The sequence below is a fragment of the Saimiri boliviensis genome, chromosome 11, assembly GCF_048565385.1.
Source record: "Saimiri boliviensis isolate mSaiBol1 chromosome 11, mSaiBol1.pri, whole genome shotgun sequence".
Taxonomy (NCBI): Eukaryota; Metazoa; Chordata; class Mammalia; order Primates; family Cebidae; genus Saimiri; species Saimiri boliviensis.
Genome location: NC_133459.1, coordinates 100,578,624 through 100,599,111, shown reverse-complemented (window position 1 = coordinate 100,599,111; position 20,488 = coordinate 100,578,624). Strand labels below are relative to the sequence as shown.

The 20,488-nt window shown below is 37.6% G+C and overlaps 2 protein-coding genes across 3 annotated transcripts in view; one reads left to right on the top strand and one right to left on the bottom strand.

Moving 5' to 3' along the window:
* The window catches only part of DRAM2 (DNA damage regulated autophagy modulator 2), a 58,736-nt gene extending 38,276 nt beyond the window's left edge, over positions 1–20,460 (bottom strand). The window contains exons 1-8 of one of the 2 annotated variants that reach the window (XM_074381270.1): positions 20,327–20,460; positions 19,815–19,947; positions 12,314–12,458; positions 7,791–7,858; positions 6,393–6,532; positions 2,153–2,330; positions 1,563–1,645; positions 477–569 (exon numbers count right to left, since the gene is read on the bottom strand). In XM_074381270.1, coding sequence (XP_074237371.1) covers positions 477–569; positions 1,563–1,645; positions 2,153–2,330; positions 6,393–6,532; positions 7,791–7,858; positions 12,314–12,444 — 693 coding nt within the window. In that variant the 5' untranslated portion in view covers positions 12,445–12,458; positions 19,815–19,947; positions 20,327–20,460. The remainder of the gene's footprint in view (positions 1–476; positions 570–1,562; positions 1,646–2,152; positions 2,331–6,392; positions 6,533–7,790; positions 7,859–12,313; positions 12,459–19,814; positions 19,948–20,326) is intronic. The other variant, XM_010344018.2, reaches the window with a different exon arrangement.
* The window catches only part of CEPT1 (choline/ethanolamine phosphotransferase 1), a 45,962-nt gene continuing 45,605 nt past the window's right edge, over positions 20,132–20,488 (top strand). The window contains exon 1 of the mRNA XM_074381268.1: positions 20,132–20,150. The gene's annotated coding sequence lies outside the window, so the exon portion shown is untranslated. The remainder of the gene's footprint in view (positions 20,151–20,488) is intronic.

Here is a 20,488-nt window from a genome sequence, read left to right as displayed (position 1 = left end):
ATCACTTCTTCAATATGTTCTATAGACTACCTTGTGATTACAAATGTGAGTCAATTCTAATGATAATAAGAGTGAGACTTACTGTCAAAGGTATTCTCTTTAGTACCAATTAAAATCTGGAAAAATCAAGCTTCTCTATTCATAAAGTTCCTTGTTTTTCTTCGGTTTCTACTAAGAATCACTAAAACCAAATGCTGAGAATGAACTATGTAAAGGTACTCAGAATCCATAAAAAAATTCTACGTAAGAATTTCTGAAATGTATTTTATAGCCCCATTTTCAAGGCTAAATCTTGCTAGCAATACATTACTTCTTTAAACACAAAAACAATTTACCTGAAAAGTTACATCACTTGTTTATAGTTCCAAATTATAAACAGTTAATTTTCAAAAAGGCTGGAGAGTTGTCTACGGGAAGTTCTCTTAGTCCACCTGAAGGAAGTCTGAGTGCATAAGTCTAACACTGTATTTTCTTACCTGAAAATCACGAATATAAGTCAGGAAAAAACCAAAGAAGGAAAATGACATAGACCATTCTGCTGCCGTAGTGATCATGTGAAGCACATAACCCTGAGTGAAAGGGGGAAAAAAAGAATAGTTTTGTGAAATTTCATTCAAATGATCTATATACTATTTTTTAAATAAAAAAACACACAACTCTTATAAAATAATCTGTCTTCCGAAAATCAACCCTTGACTTACCAGGCATATCATATCTCTAGAATTAAAGAGTCAGCATTAGAAAGTCCTCCTACATGACACTGTTTCACTGGGAGCAAATAAAATTTCCACTTAAATAGCTAAAACAGAACAGGATCATTTTTACTCTACAATCGAGAAATTACTACTGACGTTCCCAAAGCCATAAGATTCATAATATGTGACTAAGAAAAGTTTGACAATTCTCAGAATAAACTTAGTAAGTGCTATGTTTATGATATTAAATTATATGTGGGTTACAACTGGGAAAATCCAGTAAGTTATTTCATTCATTCTTTTTCACAGACATGTCCAATTTGGGACTAATTCTTAAAATATTATTTAAAACAAAATACCACCAAGTGGTTTGTGAAAACAGATGAATTCATTTTATTATTTCATATATGTCCCTTCTCCTTTATTCTCAGGGTCCAAGATGCTATTGAGATATCCATTATATTGAAACCTAAATGCAGAGTCCATAATCAATTTCCAGATAACAAAAAGTAGAAGAATACGTCTTTTCAATTCAGAAAACAAGTATTCAAAAAATAAATAATCTCAGTTGGGTATATTATATACTATACCCACATTTAGGTATAGTTTTCTGAGTCAGTTTCTCAGAAAACTCTTTTGCCATCACAAAGCTCTTCATATTTTGATAATATCTACATATCACAGGTGGAAGGAGAATATGGATGGTTCTACATAAACCCTACCATATGTAGAAAATAATCCTAATACATAACTGATTATTCTACCAGAAGACTTTTATTGTTACTGATGAAATAAAAAATACATCAAGATTAACCAAAATAACTATCTTTAATATAAAACTAAGTTTTATACACTGTAAGTTCTTACTTTGTCCTCAGGGTTCCAATGGAGTTTCTGTTCTAAATCAGTCCCAAAACTGCCACTGTGCAAAATTGATGAGCAAATCAACACTATAAAAACACAAGTCAAGGAAGAATCTCAGAGAAGAATGAAAATCACTTTAAAGTCTAAAAGGATTACTCACATATTTATTGCTAAGGTCTGAACCCATTTTCTTAAAGACTGAATGTTACACAGCAGTGGACTGTAAAACTAAAAACGTGCTCTGAGGGTCACAACGATATGGTTCTCACAGTCAATTCCCACCTCTTTGTTCAGAAAACTAGCAGTTCTGTCATAATCTTTAATGAGATAATAGTTCTCAGAGAGGGCCTTTACTCACCCTTCATTTCTATGAAGTGAATATGATAAGGCTAAACAGTTTTTTGTTCCTAGCTCAATTACTAAGGTACTGTGTACAATCTGAATTTCATATTTTAAATCCTTTAGTTTAGGATTGTGAACCTAAGAATCTCTCCTACCAAAAAAAAGGTCATTACAATGCACCAATAATGTTCACTTAAATTTTGTCATTCAATTCCCTTCCAAGTATAGCCACATTGTACAGTGAAGGATACTGCTAAACGCACTTACTCCACACCAGATAGCCAACAATAGTCTGATCCAGAAGACTTGTTTGCCATGGATTTTAGGCTGCATTTGGTAGGAAAGGATGGTCTGAACAAACATATATAATGAGCCCATACTAAAGGTGAGCACAGCTCCACTTACATGTGCAGCAAAAAGGGCTGTTTTCTGAGAGACAGAAAGAAGAAATAAGTCAACAAAAGAAACCCAGAACACAATGGCAACACAACATCTAAAAGCACAAGCCAGAGATTTCAATAGGACATTCACTAAGTAGAGAAGCTCAGCCAATATTACAAATTACTTTCTGAAGTAATTTTCTCTCCTAATACTCAGCATAAACCTGAGAATTAGAGTAAAACCAAACTATTTCATACACTGCCACTGAAAATATAATAGGAATTATTTATTATTTTCTTCACTTGAAAATTATGTTTACTTGGTGCCTATTAGGTGCTAGTCACTGTTGTAAATCTTCAGATCCACTGGAGAATAAAACAGACAAAAATCCAGCCCTCACAGACTTTAGTAAAGGTACATAAACAATAAACATAAACTTTAGAAATACGGAAATTCCAGTGTATCTGGTGGTGATAAGGGTCATAGAAAAAGCATAGTACAATAAGAAAAGATTGGAATGGACTGCAGTACTGGGAATAAGGAGTTTCCATTTAAATTCAATTTAACTGTAAATAAATTTAAAGACTCAAGAAATTAAAACATGCTTCCTTGGCTCTTGTTTGATTGGTTCTATATAGTTACACTCCCATAAGCCAAGGAACACCAAGGATTACTGGTAATCACCAGAAGCAAGGAACAGATTCTCCCTCTGAGCCCACAGTAGAGAACCAACCCTACCAACACCCTGATTTTAGACTTCTGGCCTCCCAAACTTTGACAGAATAAATTTCTACTCAGTCACCCAGTTTGATATTTTATTAAGGCAGACCTAGAAAATTAATAATTCTGCTTACTAAACTCTTACTACTCTCCTTTGATAAATTTTTTAAGAAGAAAAAAATTTCCTTCAGTAGAACACTTCTTCAGTGAAGACACTTACCATGTATTTATTTTACTGAACACCATATACAAATTTGTTTAAAAAGAAATTCAATTTTTATTTTTTAAGTTAGATTTTTCAAATACCATCTTATAGCAATTATTAGGCATCTCTCTAAATGCAGGCAACTATAGCAATAAAAGAATTTTTTCCAATCCTGCATAGTTCCTTTAACATCTCTTAGTAAGTTACTAAATAATTACGAAAGCATGTTTGTCCTAAGTACTAAACTAGGTGCTGGAGATACAATGGTGAACAAAACCATTGTGCTTACGATTAATAAAGAAATACATCAACTAAGAAATAAAAATAATAAATTTAAACAACCATGGATATAAAAGGTATTATGGCATACCAAACAGAGGAAAACTGCATGGGAAAGGGAGTTAAACAAGCTTGTGCTATTTAAGGAGCACAAAAAGGCCAGTGATATATACAATGGAGACATTAAGAAGGGGAATAATGCAAAGTTAGGCTTGAGAGGTAGAAATAAGCCAGATAGTACAAGATCTTTGAGTTAGTTAGGCAGTTTGGTGGTTGAGCAAATTATTTTTTTCTCTCTTGATTGTATCTCCTTTCACATAATTTTTAAACCTGTAGAGCTTTAAGCAAGGGCACAGGGAAGCGAAGTAAGATGTATCTACATTTCCAAAAGATCACTTTTACTGCAATATGAAGAAACGATTAAAGGACTGTAAGAATGAATGCACAGGAACCATTGAGGAGGCTATGGCAGTAGCTCAGATGAGAGATGATGAAATCTACACTACTTGAGAAGACAATAAAGAGGGAAGTAAAGATAGAAATGAAAAGAAGTGAATGTCTTCAAAAAACACTCAAGAACTAAAACCAGTAAGTCCCAACTCCATTTAAAACACAGTGCAAGCCTCTCTTCCAAGCCAATACCTGCAAGGGCAAACCTTATAGATCTGACTTTGTAAAATTTTTCCTGTATAAATCACCTAGAGTTTGTCTCCATAAAAGAAAAGGGGAAGTGGAGGAGGAAGCAGTGCACTGACCACTTTAATTAAATAGTAAAGGTTTACTCTGGAAATGAAGGAGATCCTCACTAATAGAGTGGTGAGAAAAGAAAAAAAAATTTTTTTTCATTAAAAACAAAAAAGAAAGGTAAGAGTTGTTTGATATTTGGGTGATGCTTCAGGGTCTGCTTTTAAACACAGTTCAGCAATAAAGCCATCAGTGAAAGAGGAAGAGGGCATCTAAAGTTGCATGAAGAAATGTTATCAAGAGAGAAAAAGTAATTTAATTTAAAATTACAAGTCCAAAGGGACTCCTGTGGTGAAGGTAAATTAGAATAAAAGCTAAAAGCAAAACAGTAAAGAAAGTATATAGGCTACCTTAAGTAAGTGAGATAAAACGTGGAAAGGCAGCTTGTGTGGGTGCTATCAAGAACTGTTACTGGAATTTGCTGGGCTGTATAAACAAATATTGGAGATTCATTTTTACCGTAAAAGTAATGAGAAACATTGTTAAATTGACCAAGAGACAAGTGAAACAGAGAATCACCATTTTTAGTGTGACACTAAAATTCCCCAAAACATTTAACAATGAGCTACAGAAACTGATTAGGGAAAGCAGAACTCTATTTGTGGCACAGACAGCTAGCTAGTTGTCCACTCAAACTGTTGTTCTCCTTTTATAGTGTAAAGTGGCTGCTGGGAATTAATGTCAGCAAAACTACATTTTTTTCCAGGGTCCATTTCTTCCAACCTGTGCACAACCCCTTGCACCTCAATAACTAGCAAACATGAATGTCGGTGGAATTACATGAAATTACAGGAATTTCTGTCAGGTGACAAAAATTCTCTCCTTCACCAAACCCAGCTCAGGTTCCTTTGAACTCTCTTGTCAACTAGGTCCTGACTTCTGAGTTGCTATGTTCATCTATACATTGTCCAATTTTAGCAAGAATCTTGTTAAGTCAGTTTAGCCAGAATCCACCATCCTCCACATCTGATCACCATAAATCTAATTATCACCTCAGGTGATGTCTAATCATCCTGGCCTGCCTTCACCAAGAATCCTATTAGGTCACTGCTATGGTTTTGACATTTGACTCCTCCAAATATCAAGTTGCAATTTGATCCCCAGTATTGGAAATGGGGCCTAAAGGGAGGCGTCTGGGTCACAGGGGTGGATCCCTCATGAATAGATTAATGTGGGGGTTTGGGGGTGGTAAATGAGTTCTCTCTGTATTCACTCCTATGAGAGCTGATTGTTAAAAAGAGCCTGGCACCACCACCCCTTGCTTCCTCCCTTGCCATGTGAGCTCTGCACACACCGGCTCCCCCTTTGCTTTCCATCAAAAGTATAAGCTTCCTCATCATAACCAAATGCTGGCATCAAGCTTCCTGTACAGCCTTCAGAACCATGACCCAAATAAACCCGTTTTCTTATAAATTATCCAGCCTGCAGTTTCTTTCATGGCAACACAAAACAAACGAAGACTGTTTAACCAGAATCCCTTAACCCTTATGCTTCCAGCTTAGTAATTTTCCATCCACTAACCACTGCACCCTGCTCCACAGCTGTAAATTCTCACTTTTACTTTTATTCAGAGTTGGGCCCAATGTTTCTTTCCTACTGCTCTCTCTGCAGAAAACTGAAAAATATTTGATAAAGGTTGACCACTACTTTAAGTATTTGACATTATCTTTTCCTGAGAAAAAGCTAGAAGAGCTACAGTTCTTCCTTTTATTTCCTCATGTACAAGGCAGGACACCTATAAATGCAGGCGATCAATGAAAATATCCACCAAACCAGTAGATAAAGTAGGTAAATGACTATAAATTGTTAGACATATTAAAAACTTTTTAAATCTATAATTGTGTCACTTATAATTTATATCAATTTTGTTTCAGTACTGAGTTGAAGTAATCTCCAACTAAGTAGTAATAAATAGTCTAATAATTGTTCTGTGGATCCTAAAAAAAGTTAAAACAATTTGTGTTTGTTCAAATTTTTAAATATGAATTTTTCTCATTGTACAAGTAGCTATTTCTAATAGGGTCAAATAATTTAAAGGAAGTGATTTCTATTTTGTTAAGGTAAAGAAATAACAATAGCATGTAACTGAATGCTTCAGGTTTCCCTTTATATGTATATTTATGTACTTAAGGAAAATATCTATGCTGGACTAAAACACAAACCTGGAAGTTTGCCACAACAGAAAGTCCTAAGCAACTCAGTATTCCAAGTACAAGGCCAGCCTTGTTTAATTTGATGATAAGGTTCTCTTCAGGACTCAGAGCATGAACTTGCTTGTAACGAACATAAATGGTAGCAATGCCTGGGAAAAGATAATCCAAAAAACAACAAAGTAATAATAAATAACCAGGAAATACAGTTGCCAATGAAGAGTTCACAAAGGTCACTGATATCCAGCACCACAGATTTTCCTTTTAAAATTAATCAGAGAGAATAAAAAGAAAAAAAAAATAGCTGTAGTTTTGTTTTTGCTTTTAAGTCATGGGGTCTCTCTACGTTGCCCAGGCCAGACTCCAACTCCTCACCTCAACTGATCCATTGATGTCAGCCTCCCAAATTGCTGGGACTATAGGCATATACCTGTGTGCCTGGCTCATGCTGTAGAAGTTGGAGAACCTTAAGATTGTATTATGGAACTACTGATGTCTCCAGTGACTAAGCAAACCATTTGCCTTCCATGGGTCTCATATTTACAAATACTTAGGGTCATATAAAACACAAAATAGTTTTGTGATTAGCATCAGAATCAGAAAGAACTAGTTCTAGAATATGTATAAAATGGGCATAGGCAAAAATCTGAAAAGCTTGTTTGTGTCACACTCATATTATTTTATTTCAAATTACAACTTGGCTCAATAAGATGCAGTAGCCCACGCCTGTAATCCCAGCACTTTCGGAGGCCGAGGAGGGTGATCACGAGGTCAAGAGATCGAGACCATCCTGGCCAACACGGTGAAACCCCGTCTCTACTAAAAATACAAAAGAATTAGCCAGGCGTGGTGGCATGCGCCTGTGGTCCCAGCTACTCAGTAGGCTGAGGCAGAAGAATTGCTTGAACCCAGGAGGTGGAGGTTGCGGTGAGCCAAGATTGTGCTATTGCACTCCAGCCTGGGTGACAGAGTGAGACTCCATCTCAAAAAAAAAAAAAAAAAAAAGTAGAATGTTGCTCAAAAATCAAAACATGGTTCCAACTTTATTCTAAACTTTATCCCAAAGAAATTTAGTTGGGGTTAGTTGTGGTCAGCTGCATCTATAACCCTTTGTTCCTTACTGGTTGCCTAAGAAGTCCATTAAAGTCCTCAAGAAGTATTTGGTTATACTTAACAACTTTCATTTGAATGAACAGTACAATAATCCTATACATATTTTTTAAAGGTTTATTCCCATAAGTCAGCATTTCTAGAAAAGTGTTTTTCTTTTAAAAGGAACATAATTATGTTCCATTATTTAGTGATAACATACTCTCAAGTGTAACAAGTAACACTACAGTGTTGAAAGAAGAAAATACTGTAGCAATTTGGCTATTAAATATCATTATTAAAATCACTTTCACTACTTACATAAAACTGCTGCGATATTTAGCATTGCCCCAAATAAGCATTTTTCTGGAGCTACTGTACCAGTGTCACTGAAAGAAAAAAAGGGAGGTATGTGGATTTCTCACTAGATAGACACATATATTTCTTCTAAGGGATAAGAATACCAGGAGTTACTTCAAATCTCTTATCTTTTATAAGTCCATGAATTCAACTTATATATCATTTTATACAGAGAACACGACAATTTGAGTTCACAAATATCTGCCTACTTCACTTTTTACTCACATCATTTTAAGGTTATTTCTCTCCCACATAGTAGAAATCAATACATATTGATTTTTAAAAGCTATCCTCGGTATGTTAAGGCTATGTTATTGACTTACCATCATTCAGGCAGATGCATTTATCTGTCCCACCAGAATATTCCCTAAACACCATGTCTTTCACAACTGCCTTTTTGCACCTTTTGCTGACTATGCCTGTATTCAATTAATACCTATTCACTAACTGATCAAATATTAAACGTATTATCAAGCACTTACTATGTGCCAGACACCATTTCAGGGACAGGAACACAGTGGTCAATAAAATAGACAAAGCCCCTGCCCTCGCAGAGCTTACATTCAAGACCAGTTTTGAGTCTCTTCCTCTCTACAGTATTGGAAAATTCCTCTAGCAGATAGTGACTCACCCGGCATGCTTTCTGAACTTCTGTAACTTCGTGCTTCTGAACTCACTCACCACACAGCACTGCAATGTATCCACTTGCATGCCTGTCTTCAGAGCAGTATGCAACACACAGGGGCAGATTAAAAACCTACCATTTACTTACCGCAGGACCTTACATTCATCCTTTTATCTGCCTAAAACTATTCCTATCATTGCAAAATGGGGTTATTCATTCCCTCCCAGCCTCATCATATCACTATAAGGATGAAATGTAATAGTAATGCGTATTAAGTATCAAGCATAGTAGCAGGCTAATGAGAGACACTTATGAAATATTAGTTCCTTTTCCCCTTCCTCAAACTACTACAAAGATTAAAAAGACAATGTCTCTGGCCTTGAATTGATACAGGAAAGAGATAATCAGGGTCTCAACTAAGACAATGCAATGGGGAGAAAAAATAAATAGAAGGTTACAGCTGGTAAGAACCCATAAGATTTGTAAACGTTCAGATTAGGGGCGTTAGAAAATGGAAAGCATTAAACATGAATTGTAAGGATTTCTCCTTTTAACTTTACAATTCCATGAATCTTTCTCTTAAAAAAAAAATAAAAATGTAAAAATAGAGAAACAAAAAATAAGGTATTTGTAAAGAAAAATTATAAGATAATAAAATGTATCTTTTGCTACAAAAGATTTCAGTACTCTTTGACCATCTCAGGAGTAGGGAATAAACGGTTTTTTGTTTCTTCTACTTTTCAAATTTTCTACAATGTATATGTATTATTCTTAGAAAAAAGAAATCTGTAATTTTCATAGGTATACACCAAATGAGGCATGGGTTTTGGATTACCCTGTTAGTAAACAAAAGCATGCATTTCCAAGATGGTTGGCTAAGTGTTCCTTCCTTTGGCTCAGGACAGAATGACATACGCTGGCCTACAAATGGAAACAGCCATGCCCATCACCTCATTACTGTAGCACTTCATCTCAGTAGTCACCAAGTGTTGATCACACATAATCACCAAACAATGTCTGACCATCTAACATCAAAATATATGGTTATCATTATTCTATATGTTAAATATTGGCAAAGTTTAAATGTTTTTAGATTAAATATATATATAGACATTATAATATTTCTTCTCTCATCCCAGTGACTAGTCACTCCCTTGGACATCCACTACTTGAACCAACTAAGAGAACTCTTGAAGTACACTTGTAGCAAAATTGCCTTTGAAGTGAAATTTACATTTGGTTATGTCCACTGGGGCTGTTAACAGCTACACTTTTTTTTTTTTTCTTTTTTTTGAGACGGAGTCTCACTCTGTTGCCCAGGCTAACAGCTAAACCTTTTGGACACTATCTAGGAACTGAAAAGAATTTTGCAGACTATCTAGTTTAACTCAACCATTTTGCAGATGAAGAAAATGAGCCTACAAGAAATAAAAATAAGTACTAGAGTTTAAATATGTATGTCAGAATGCTGGAGAAAGACCTCAGTGTAATACTAAGTTCAAGAGCAGAAAAATTAAAAAAGCAGAAGGGGCAGAACAGAAAAGGAAGTGTCTAGGATGCTTTAAAGAAAATCACATGCAGTACCATCAAGGAACTGAAACTCTGAAAAAGAACTAAATGGCCTCTTATATTACAGTAGTCCCTTGGTATCTGTGGGGGACTGGTTCTTGGACCCCCATCGTATAATAAAACCTGGGGATGCTCAAGCATCTTATATAAAATGGTGTAGTATTTGCATATAAACTATGTACATCTTCCCATATGCTTTAAATTGTCTCTACATTACTTATAATATCTAATACACATCATTTCATTCCTGTGGATTCAATATAGTACTTGGCAGTTGGCAAATTAAAGTTTTGGGACTTGATGATATTTATTTCCCCAAAATATTTTCAATCTATGGTTGACTGGATGTATAGAAGTGGAACCCATGGATATGGAGGGCTGCCTGTATTAAAAGTTCTTCAAAATGAAAGCAGACAAGTTCTCAGATGGAGAAAAAGAAATACTCTGAAAGATTCTCAAAAATCTTAAATATATATCTTCTGGAGTTACTAAAGGATAGTGTGGCTCCTCAGGCTGCACGTTCCACTAGCAGAATAGTAAAATCAAATTATTCCTCGAATTGGAACCTTAAATTATAAAACACTTTTGGGTTTTGTAAATCTTCCCAAACTGCATCCAATCTGTTTACATCCTTTGTGCCATACCATACCAGTGTAGAAACAACACATGCAGACAGTAATGCCCAGATCTTTTTTTGACATTTGTAAAAAATAAATTTAACCTTCCAATTTATCACTCTTTAAAAGATTACTATTTTCTGTGTTGGAAAGGTTATTTTTCTGAAGGTAAACAAATGAATAAATGAAACAACCACAACTGTAGCAAAACAAAGAATATTACTCAACAACAGCAGCAAAATTTGGCATCTCTGTGAGGAGATGATGTTTCAAAGGCATCACATAGAGGCTGATACTTTTGGGGGAGGACCTGGGTGAAAGCATTTAGATTAAAACACTGGTAGTTGCTTATTTAATAATCATATTTAATAATAACAATATTTTAATAATTATGTTTTCTTCATCTCCCTGTCCTATGTAATTCATGTAACATTTATACAGAAGTTTAAACCTCAATAGCTCAGAAATCATTTATATGATTATGATTTCCTCATATCCCTTCTGTTAATGCATATATTGATGCAACACTTTTAGAGGTATGTTTGGAAATGTCAAATAAAAAATGTAGATGCCCTATTACCTATTTAGCAATCTTACTTGTGGAAATCTACCTCACATCAGTATCGATATGTTGTTATATGTAATGAAACCTTCATTATAGCACTGTTTGTAACAGCCAAAAAAAAGGGAGGAAGAATAAGCAATTTGTATATCAACATCCTATCACTTTTTATAAACAGAACAAAATTTAAAATGCAAAACAGTGAGAAAGGAGAAAAAAAGAGAGTTTTGAACAAACGTGATAACAAGATAAACCAAATTCTGGAAGGAAATCTACCAGACTATGAATTACCTCTAGGGTATAGAAACTGGAGGGTGTCAGGAAGGGATTTTCACTTTTTATTTTTATAATCTCTCTAGTACGGTTTAAAATTTGTTGTAATAATTACTTATTGCTATTGCAATTTTTTTTTTTTTAAAAAAAGAGGGTTATGGGACATAACATATGCAACTAACTACCCATTCTTACTTCACTCATTGTAAGATTTCAAAAACATTATGGATAAATTTTTGGCAGCATAAAGAGTAAGAGCTCGGCTTCTAGAGTCAAACTGTCCAGGTTTAAGTCTTGGTGCCAACACTAACTGAGTTGTATTTCCATGAGCCAATCACTTGACCTCCCTGCACCTCATTTCCTTTTCTCTCAAATGAGGATCACAGTTCCTACCTCATCTGGTTGCTGTAAGGATTCAACTATTTAGGATATGAAGAATGCTTAGAAAATCACTTCCTACACAGTAAGTATATCAAGAAATGTTTGTCATTTCCATTATCTTTTCATATTATTATTATTGTTTGCAGCATATTTTTTAAATTTAAGGGGAGAATCATTCTAATTCTATATTCTCAACCAACTTCAAATACTTAGAAAAGAAGGCACTAGGAAGTCTCAGTTCAATAACCAGTTCACAAACTGAATCTTACTGGGCTCGTTTCTACATTTCTCTATCACATAAAAAAAGTCAAATTCAATTCCTTTTTACATTCCCTTTATTGTTGTAATGTCAGTGTCAAATCTGATTTTTAAAAGGTTGACATTAAATGTTGGCTTCAATGTTAAAATAAGAATGAGACATAAAGAGTCTGCTATACAAAGAATACATGTCACTTACCTGATATAAGGTAAAGCCGGGTCTATATGGTGGAGTGTTATTGCAGTAATGTATGAAAAGATGAAAGCAGCAGACGTCCAAATTACAAGGGCTGAAGGAAGGAAACTGAGGCCTTGCTGAAACCACCACATTTCAAACAAGTTTTCTGAAATAGAAAAAGCAAATTAGAAAAGATAATTCACAAGGGTTTCCTCATCCTACTTTAGCCATCCACGCCCCCAGCCTTGTACTCACCACCCCAAGCTGTTCCACCTCTGAAATCATCCCTTATGCCCTACCCCAACACCCGCTCTCCTTCACCTTCTTAGTGAGTGGAACCAAGATTCACCAACCACTTGACATGGCTAGAAACATAACTTTCTGTCCCACCTTCCCATAGGAAGTACTGAGTACCAAGTACTGTTTATTCTACCTCCTAAATTCATTTCAAATCTACCCCTTTTCTCCATCTTCATTGTCACTACTTTACCCAAACAACTACCACCTCTTGGCCAATTATTATAACTTCCTAAGCAGTCCCTACAATATTGCAAAATATAATGTATTTTGTCTTCATCCCATTTCCTGGCAAAAAGCTCTTAAAATCCTTGGCATCTCCAGGGTCTTCTATAGGCTAATAAGGCTTGCAACCCATAGATAGCTTCAGGATGGGAGCTGGTCACAGGAAAGACCAAGGCCTAATTAGAGGATTGGACGTTCCCCAATTCCAGGAAGGCAGAGAGAGGGTAAGAGTTATGTTCATCATGCCTGTGTAATAAGGCACCCATAAAAAACCAACAGGACTGGGTTCAGAGAGCTTCTAGACAGCCAAGCATGTGAGGCTCCTGAAGGATGGCATACCCAGAGAGAGCGCAGAAGCTCTCTGCCCTTTCCCACATCCCTGGCCTTCTGCATCTGGTAAATATAAACGTTTCCCTGAGTTCTGTGAGCCACTCTAGCAAATTAATCAAACATAAGAAGGGGATAGTGGGAACCTTGGTTTATAGCCATCCGGTCAGAAACAGGTAAGACAACCTGGGCTTGTGATTGGTGTCAGAAGTTGTGAGGTAGTCTAGTGGGACTGAGCCCTCAGCAAGTGCGATCTGATGTTATCTCTAGGTAGATACCATCAGAACTGAATTAGGAGACATCCAACTGGTGTTGACTGGTGGAGATTAATCTCTACACTTGTTGATGACCAGAGAAGTATCGTGTTGATTATTGAGTGAGGGAATAGGAAAAACACTTTGGTTGGTTGTTCTTTTTCTTTTTTTGAGATGAGGCCTCACTCTGCTGCCCACGCTGGAGTGCAGTGGTACAATCACAGCTAACATCAGCCTTGACCTCCCTGGCTCAAGTGATCCTCCCACCTCAGCCTCCAAAGTAGCTGGTCCCACAAGTACACACCACCTGGCCCAGCTAACTTTTTTTTTTTATTATTTGTAGGGATGAGGTTTCATTATGTTGCCCAGGCTGGTCTCAAATTTGTGGGCTTAAGAAATCCTCCTACCTCAGTCTCCCAAATTGCTGGGATTACAGGTGTGAGCCACTCAGCTCAGCCTAGTTTCTCTATTGTTTCTCAGTCCTCCTTACTATGCCTTAACAGTGTTTATTAAATACCTTAAATATGTGAAATAGGTACTTTCCTCAACAGAATTAGAGGTTAAGACAATTGTCAAAGGTCATAGAGCTGGATGTGATGGAGATAGGATTCAAACTCAAGCAATGTGATTCTAACACCAAATCAACTATGCCACACAGCCATAGCAAAATTCTTGCAGATCTTCAAATGTGTCATGTGCTCTGTCACACCTTCAGACCTTCATGGTGACTAGAACACTACCTACCCAGTTAACATTTATATGTTTTTCAAGGCTCAATCCTTCCAGCTTCAGTTGAGGGTCCCTGCTTTGTTTTTAGCAGCACCCTTCACTTCCCCAACCAGGGCACTCATTATACTTAACTTGCTTGTTTGGTTTTCTCTTCCTGACTAAACCTTAAGTTCTGTGAGAGCAGGAAACAACTGTTGTGTCCACTGTTACATTTTCAGCTCCTACATGGGGGCAGCGGGAGAAGGGGCAGAGACAGAGGGCTTAAATATACCTGTACCACACATCACCACTTTCTTCCTTGAATTCCAGACTAAGGATGTTGTTCAGTAACAATGAGTCAATTACGTGAATTAAGAAACACTGGTACAACTTCATGCTTTTAATTCTTTTAATTTTTAAAAATATAGAAATACTTTTAAATTACAGTACTTCTACGCATGTGAGAATAATTTCATGTTTGAAGGAGTATCTTCTCATATTTTGATGACCTAAAGAAATATAGTATTTTCCATGAACTTTTTGACTACTTACAGCTTCCTCATCTGAGACTGACTTTCCAAAGAATGAAATCTCACCCATTTTTGATTTATATTTGTCATGTACTCTGACCATCTGATTTGTTGCTAAATATGTACATTTGCATTTCGTAATCTCCTCTCTTCTCTTCCTTTTTCCTTGTCAGTTCTTAACCTCCCATTAACATTTTTTTTCTTCATCTATTCAGTTAATCACAACTCCTTGCCAAAATCCTATCAGTGCTTTCTTCAGCATAGGTTTCCAGGACAAGAGTTCTTAATTTACATAATTTTGAGTCATTTCTAGTATTTTTAATTTTTCATCTCTCATCTCTTTAAATGTTAATTTCTGTTTCTGATCATTCCTATAAGTCCTTAGGAGTCTCTGTCAGTTCAGCTGACCCTTGCACATACGTTTTATGGTTTTTGACTGTGAGCTTGTAGTTAGACAATTTTAAAATCTGGGAGTATTCTAAAAGGCTTAAACAAAGAGTGAGTCATTACAGTGAGGATCTGTATTTGTTTTTTTCCAGACACTAGGGTATATTACCAACCCGGGCCAACGTTATGTTAATTTCTTGGCTTCTGGATTTTTAGACAGTGTAGATATATAAAGGTGAACCTTGACTATTAGTGATGGCAGACCCTCCAGTTTCAAGTTCTCAGGTGGTATCTTCATTCCCCCAACTGGAGCTGTGGTAAAAATTTACAAATTTCTTTGTGATCTCTCAAAGAGAGAACTCAAAGAGGTGGGGTGGGGGCAGCATATTTTTCTGACCCACCTTTGAATGAGTATGTAGACTTTTGTGGGTCCTCACTGAATTTGGGGGAAGGTGCTTCTCCAATACCGTGAGCTGTACAACTTAAACTTCATTCTATAAAAACATCACCCCCTGAAACATAGGCACCATTTACATCAACTACCATGGAATGGCACCCATGGGAGCTGTGTGCCTGGGAGGTTACAGGGGTATGAATTCTGTCTCTCCACTTTGGGTAGAGACAGCCTGTCACCTGTTCCCTGATTGTGCTTTACTTTTGCTATCAGCCAAATGCCCTCAAAGGAAACACTCTGCTAGTATACTACTCTAGTTTCAGCTCTTTTTTTTTTTTTTTTTTTTAATCTTTTAGCCCTGGAGATTTCCCTTTCTTTCATAGAAGACCTGTCATCAATTTAATGAGCTAATGTAATGTATTCAGCATTTAGGTGTTTTGGCAAAAGTGATTTTCAAAATATTTTGTCTACCTCATTGCTAGCAGCAAAACCTCCTCCCTCTTTTGTTGTTTTACATGTCTAAATCCTTTCTTTTTTCTTCAAAAGCTCAAATGCTATCTTCCACGGACAACTTTGCCTAATCCATTTGTATGTAGAAATAAGCATCCCTGGCCAGGTGCGGTGGCTCATGCCAGTAATCCCAGCACTTTGGGAGGCCGAGGAAGGCAGATCATAAGCTCAGGAGTTTGAGATCAACATGACCAACATGGTGAAATCCCGTCTCTACTAAAAATACAAAAATTTAGCTGGGCATGGTGGTGCCTGCCTGTAATCCCAGCTACTCAGGAGGCTGAGGCAGGAGAATTGCTGGAACCTGGGAGGCAGAGGTTGCGGTGAGTCGAGATTGTGCCACTACACTCCAGCCTGAGCAACAGCACAAGACTTTGTCTCGAAAAAAAAGAAAAGAAATAAGATAAGCACTCCTTTCTCTGAGAACACCTGATTTGTACATACATCTTTTATAGCTCATTATCTTTGGCAGTATGAAAAGTGAGAACAGTGTCTTAAAGGAATAAAATTCTTCCACTTCTCTACCTAAGCATAGCAGAGGGCCTTGCCCATAGTATATCACTCAATATTTGTTGAATGAACAGCCAAAGCAAAATCCTTTTAATTCCCAAAACTGTTCATGATTTTTCTATTTCAGTAAACAACATCACCATTTTTTCAGGTTATCAGGATTCTAAGACTTCAGAGGAATCTTAGGTTCTCTCTTATAAAGTCCTCATATGCTGTCACCAAGTGACGGCAATTGTATTTCTACAAGTCGTTTAAACTGATTCTGACTTTGAATTCTTTTGGCCTACTTTTTCCTTCCCCTTCACCCATTCCACCTGCATTACCAAATTAACATTCCTAAAGTATTCCTCTGCTCAAAACTTTTAAATAAAGTTGTGTGAACTGGAGCAAGCGTCATAACTTCACTGAACCAGTTTCTCCTTTGAAAAATGGAACAGGAGAAATAGGGAAGGGACAGTAGGGGATGGGGAGTCGGAGAGAGAGAGCATGGGGAGAAATGCCAGATACAGGTGATGGGGAGGAAGGCAGCAAATCACACTGCCATGTGTGTACCTAAGCAACAATCTTGCGTGTTCTTCACATGTACCCCAAAACCTAAAATGCAATAAAAATAAATAAATAAATAAACAAGAAAAATGGAATAATGTGGGGCCAACGTGGTGGCTCACACCTGCAATGCCAGCACTTTGGAAGGCTGAGGCGGGTGAATCACGAGGTCAGGAGTTCAAGACCAGCCTGGCCAGCACGGTGAAAACCTGCCTCTATTACAAATACAAAAATTAGCTGGGTATGGTGGCATATGCCTATAATCCCAGCTACTCAGGAGGCTGAGGAAGGAGAATAGCTTGACTCATGGAGCTGGAGGTTGCAGTAAGCCGAGACTGTGCCACTGCACTCCAGCCTGAACAAGACTCTCAAAAAGAAAAAAGAAAGAAAAATGGAACGTTATCAGCACAGACTGTATCACCTGTTGCAGCAACTTCTGCTGCATGTAACTATTTAAATTTACATTTCAATAAATTAAAATTAAATAAAATTTAATAAAATAAAATGCTCAAACGCCATGTGTCTAGTGGCTACCATGCAAGACAGTAAAAATTTAGAATATTCCCATGACTGTGGAAAAGTTCCATTGGACTATGTGGGGTAGTGTTTTTACAGCTTATACTGATAGCACAAACAAAGAACTTAATGCACTGATGATGGATAACAAATGGTAGCTTTAGGTATTATCTGTTAAATAGTATAAAATAATACCCATTTCATAGAGGTTTATTCAAGGATTAGATAAGATATGTAAAGTATTATCAGAGATAATAGATATGTACTTGTTCCTCTTACAATGTGAAAAATGAATTACCTGTTTTACAAGTTCACAAAATGTTAAGTCTTCAGATCTGCTCATACCTGCACCTTTTGTAAATCCTAATATCCACACACAAAGAAAATAAGAAGTTTTTCTCTCAAGCCACATAATTTAAAACATGTACAATTTTAAGTCAACAAACCAATATTGTTCATGGGCAGAATACTAGGCTATAGCATTGTTAACAGGTTAATTTTCTTTAAAGAGTTGACAACTGAGTTTATAATGATGTTGTACCATCTTAAATAATGTTTTAATTCCAGGATATCAATTTTCGTGTGCATTCTCACATCCAACACCTTCACTAGCTTAAAAAGCATAGAAGTAAAAATATTGAGTCTTCTCCTATAGAGAGACAAAATGAGGGGAAAAAAATAGCTTTATTATTAAGCCAAATAAAGCAGTTGCAAGTCCATGTGATGTAAGGTAAAGAACAGAGCTGTGAAGTGAGATTTATCTAAATGCAAGTCCTACCTTTATTACTGACCAACTATATGATTTCAGGCAACTTACTTAGCTTCTGAGTTACAGTATTCAAAGAGTTGTTCTTTGGAGTGGACCAGAATAAGCATACACTATAATAATGATAGCTGATTTATTAATTCTGTAGTCACAAAGCCACAGGTATGGAGTACAACCTCTATGTATGAATTTTTTCTATGTATGAATTATCTTGGATTTGTATCTCTTTAGGCTTTCAGACTCTTGTTCAAACTGACAATTTATAGAAGCAGGGCTTGCAATGGTTTACCAGTTTGTGAATGACAACTGAGGAATTTAAATGCATGGACTAGGTGAGGAAGACTAGTTGTCAATGTGTTTTTGCCTTTGAAAGCTGTAAGCATTGCTGAGTAATGGCCAACCAAACAAAATTAACAATGATTCATAATTCCGAAAACCTTTCAAAATAATTGAGAGTATACAGGAACAAATTTCACTGGGCAGTAAGAATGTTTAATAAAAATGTTCTTGCAGGCCGGGCGCGGCAGCTCACACCTGTAATCCTAGCACTTTGGGAGGCTGAGGCCAGCGGATCGTGAGGTCAGGAGACGGAGACCATCCAGGCCAACATGGCAAAACCCCATCTCTATTAAAAATACAAAAATTAGCTGGGTGTGGTAGCATCTGCCTGTAATCCCAGCTACTTGGGAGGCTGAGACAAGAGAATCACTTGAACCCAGGAGGTGAGAGGTTGCAGTGAGCTGAGATCACTCCACTGCACTCCAGCCTGGCAACTGAGCGAGACTCCGTCTCAATCAATCAATCAATCAATCAATGTTCTTGCATCTGTAGCCTATCTTCTCTGCTTTCTGTGAAGTTCCATGAATCAAAGCTGTGATTACAATTTTTTGTTTGTTTGTTTTTGTTTTTTACAAATACTTAAATGCCTTTGGTAATAAAAGGAATTCCTCATGCTGTCTTCACCAAGTGGTGAATGCTAGGAAATAAGAAAGTAAAGTCTGGATGTTCTAAGTGATCAGTCAGAAAGCCCTAAGCTTCTTTCAGAGGTGCACAGAACCATCAGGCTCAAAATAAAATATAATTTTAAAATACTTTTCTAAACTCTAACTTAACCTCATGACAAACGTAATATTCTCCTAATGGTTAAATTCTAAAGAGCCTAGAAAATCAAGTAATGTTTTTATAAGATGCGTCAAATGTTAAATTAAGAGAAATGAGGACAATCTGTTAATGCAATGCAAAACACAGAGTTGCATTTGGCTACCGATTCATAAATTAAAATTTGGGAGAACTGGAAAGATTATTTCTACGGTGTTTCTGTGTTTTTCAGATGTATCCTAATACAAAGCACGGATGTGAAGATACCCAAGACCAGCAGTTTCCTTTCTGTATGGGACCCACCCACTGTGATAGAATTGAGTGTAAAAAACCGAGCTTCGTGTAAACACACAAGGTCACCAGGGATAATTTCAAACTCTCCCCTCCCCCTCGCTCCTTCCAGCCACCAAGGTATCTGAGCCCAGAACTAACAACAGGAACGTGTGTACTCAACTGTAGCTTTTGTGGGACTGGGGCGAAGATTCTTGGTAATCCTCTCCAACAAAACCAGAGGAATTAATCAGACCGCTGATTTTCTCCAGAGGCGCGAAGCACTAGGCCGTTTGAGGATCTCCGCTCCGCTTTGCCTAGGACCAGGAAAAGACGCGAGAGTCGCAACTTGGCAGCAGCCACTGCTTGGGGTAGGAGGAGAGTAGGGGAGACCAAGGAAGCGGACAGAAAGGTGGAGCACGGAGAGCTGAGCCCACTGCACTCATCCCCGCCCCTGGATGCCCCGGAGCCCACCCGCAGCTCCCGCCGGGACCAGCCCCTCTCTGGCGCCTGGCACAAGGTAGCCCCCGGAGGCAATGAGAGCCAGCACGAGACTCGCGCGGCCGCCACGCGGGTGAGGGGGCTCCAGGCTGCACCCACTTCCCCGACCTGCCAGATCCAACCCTCTGACGCACCCTTCCAGAGGGAGCGGCTCCAGGTGCTGGGGCCCATCCCTTCTCTCCTGCTTGGACTTACCTTACCAGACCGACCTGCGCCGGCAGCTCACGCCGCCGAAGCCCGCTGGCTGTAACACAGGGCGGAGCCGTGGCGCGCGCTCCCGAGCGGACCGGTCGGCCCCGGGGCGCGCTCATGGCCCCAAGGAGCGCGCCTTCGGTGCCGCTCGCTCAGACCCTGTCT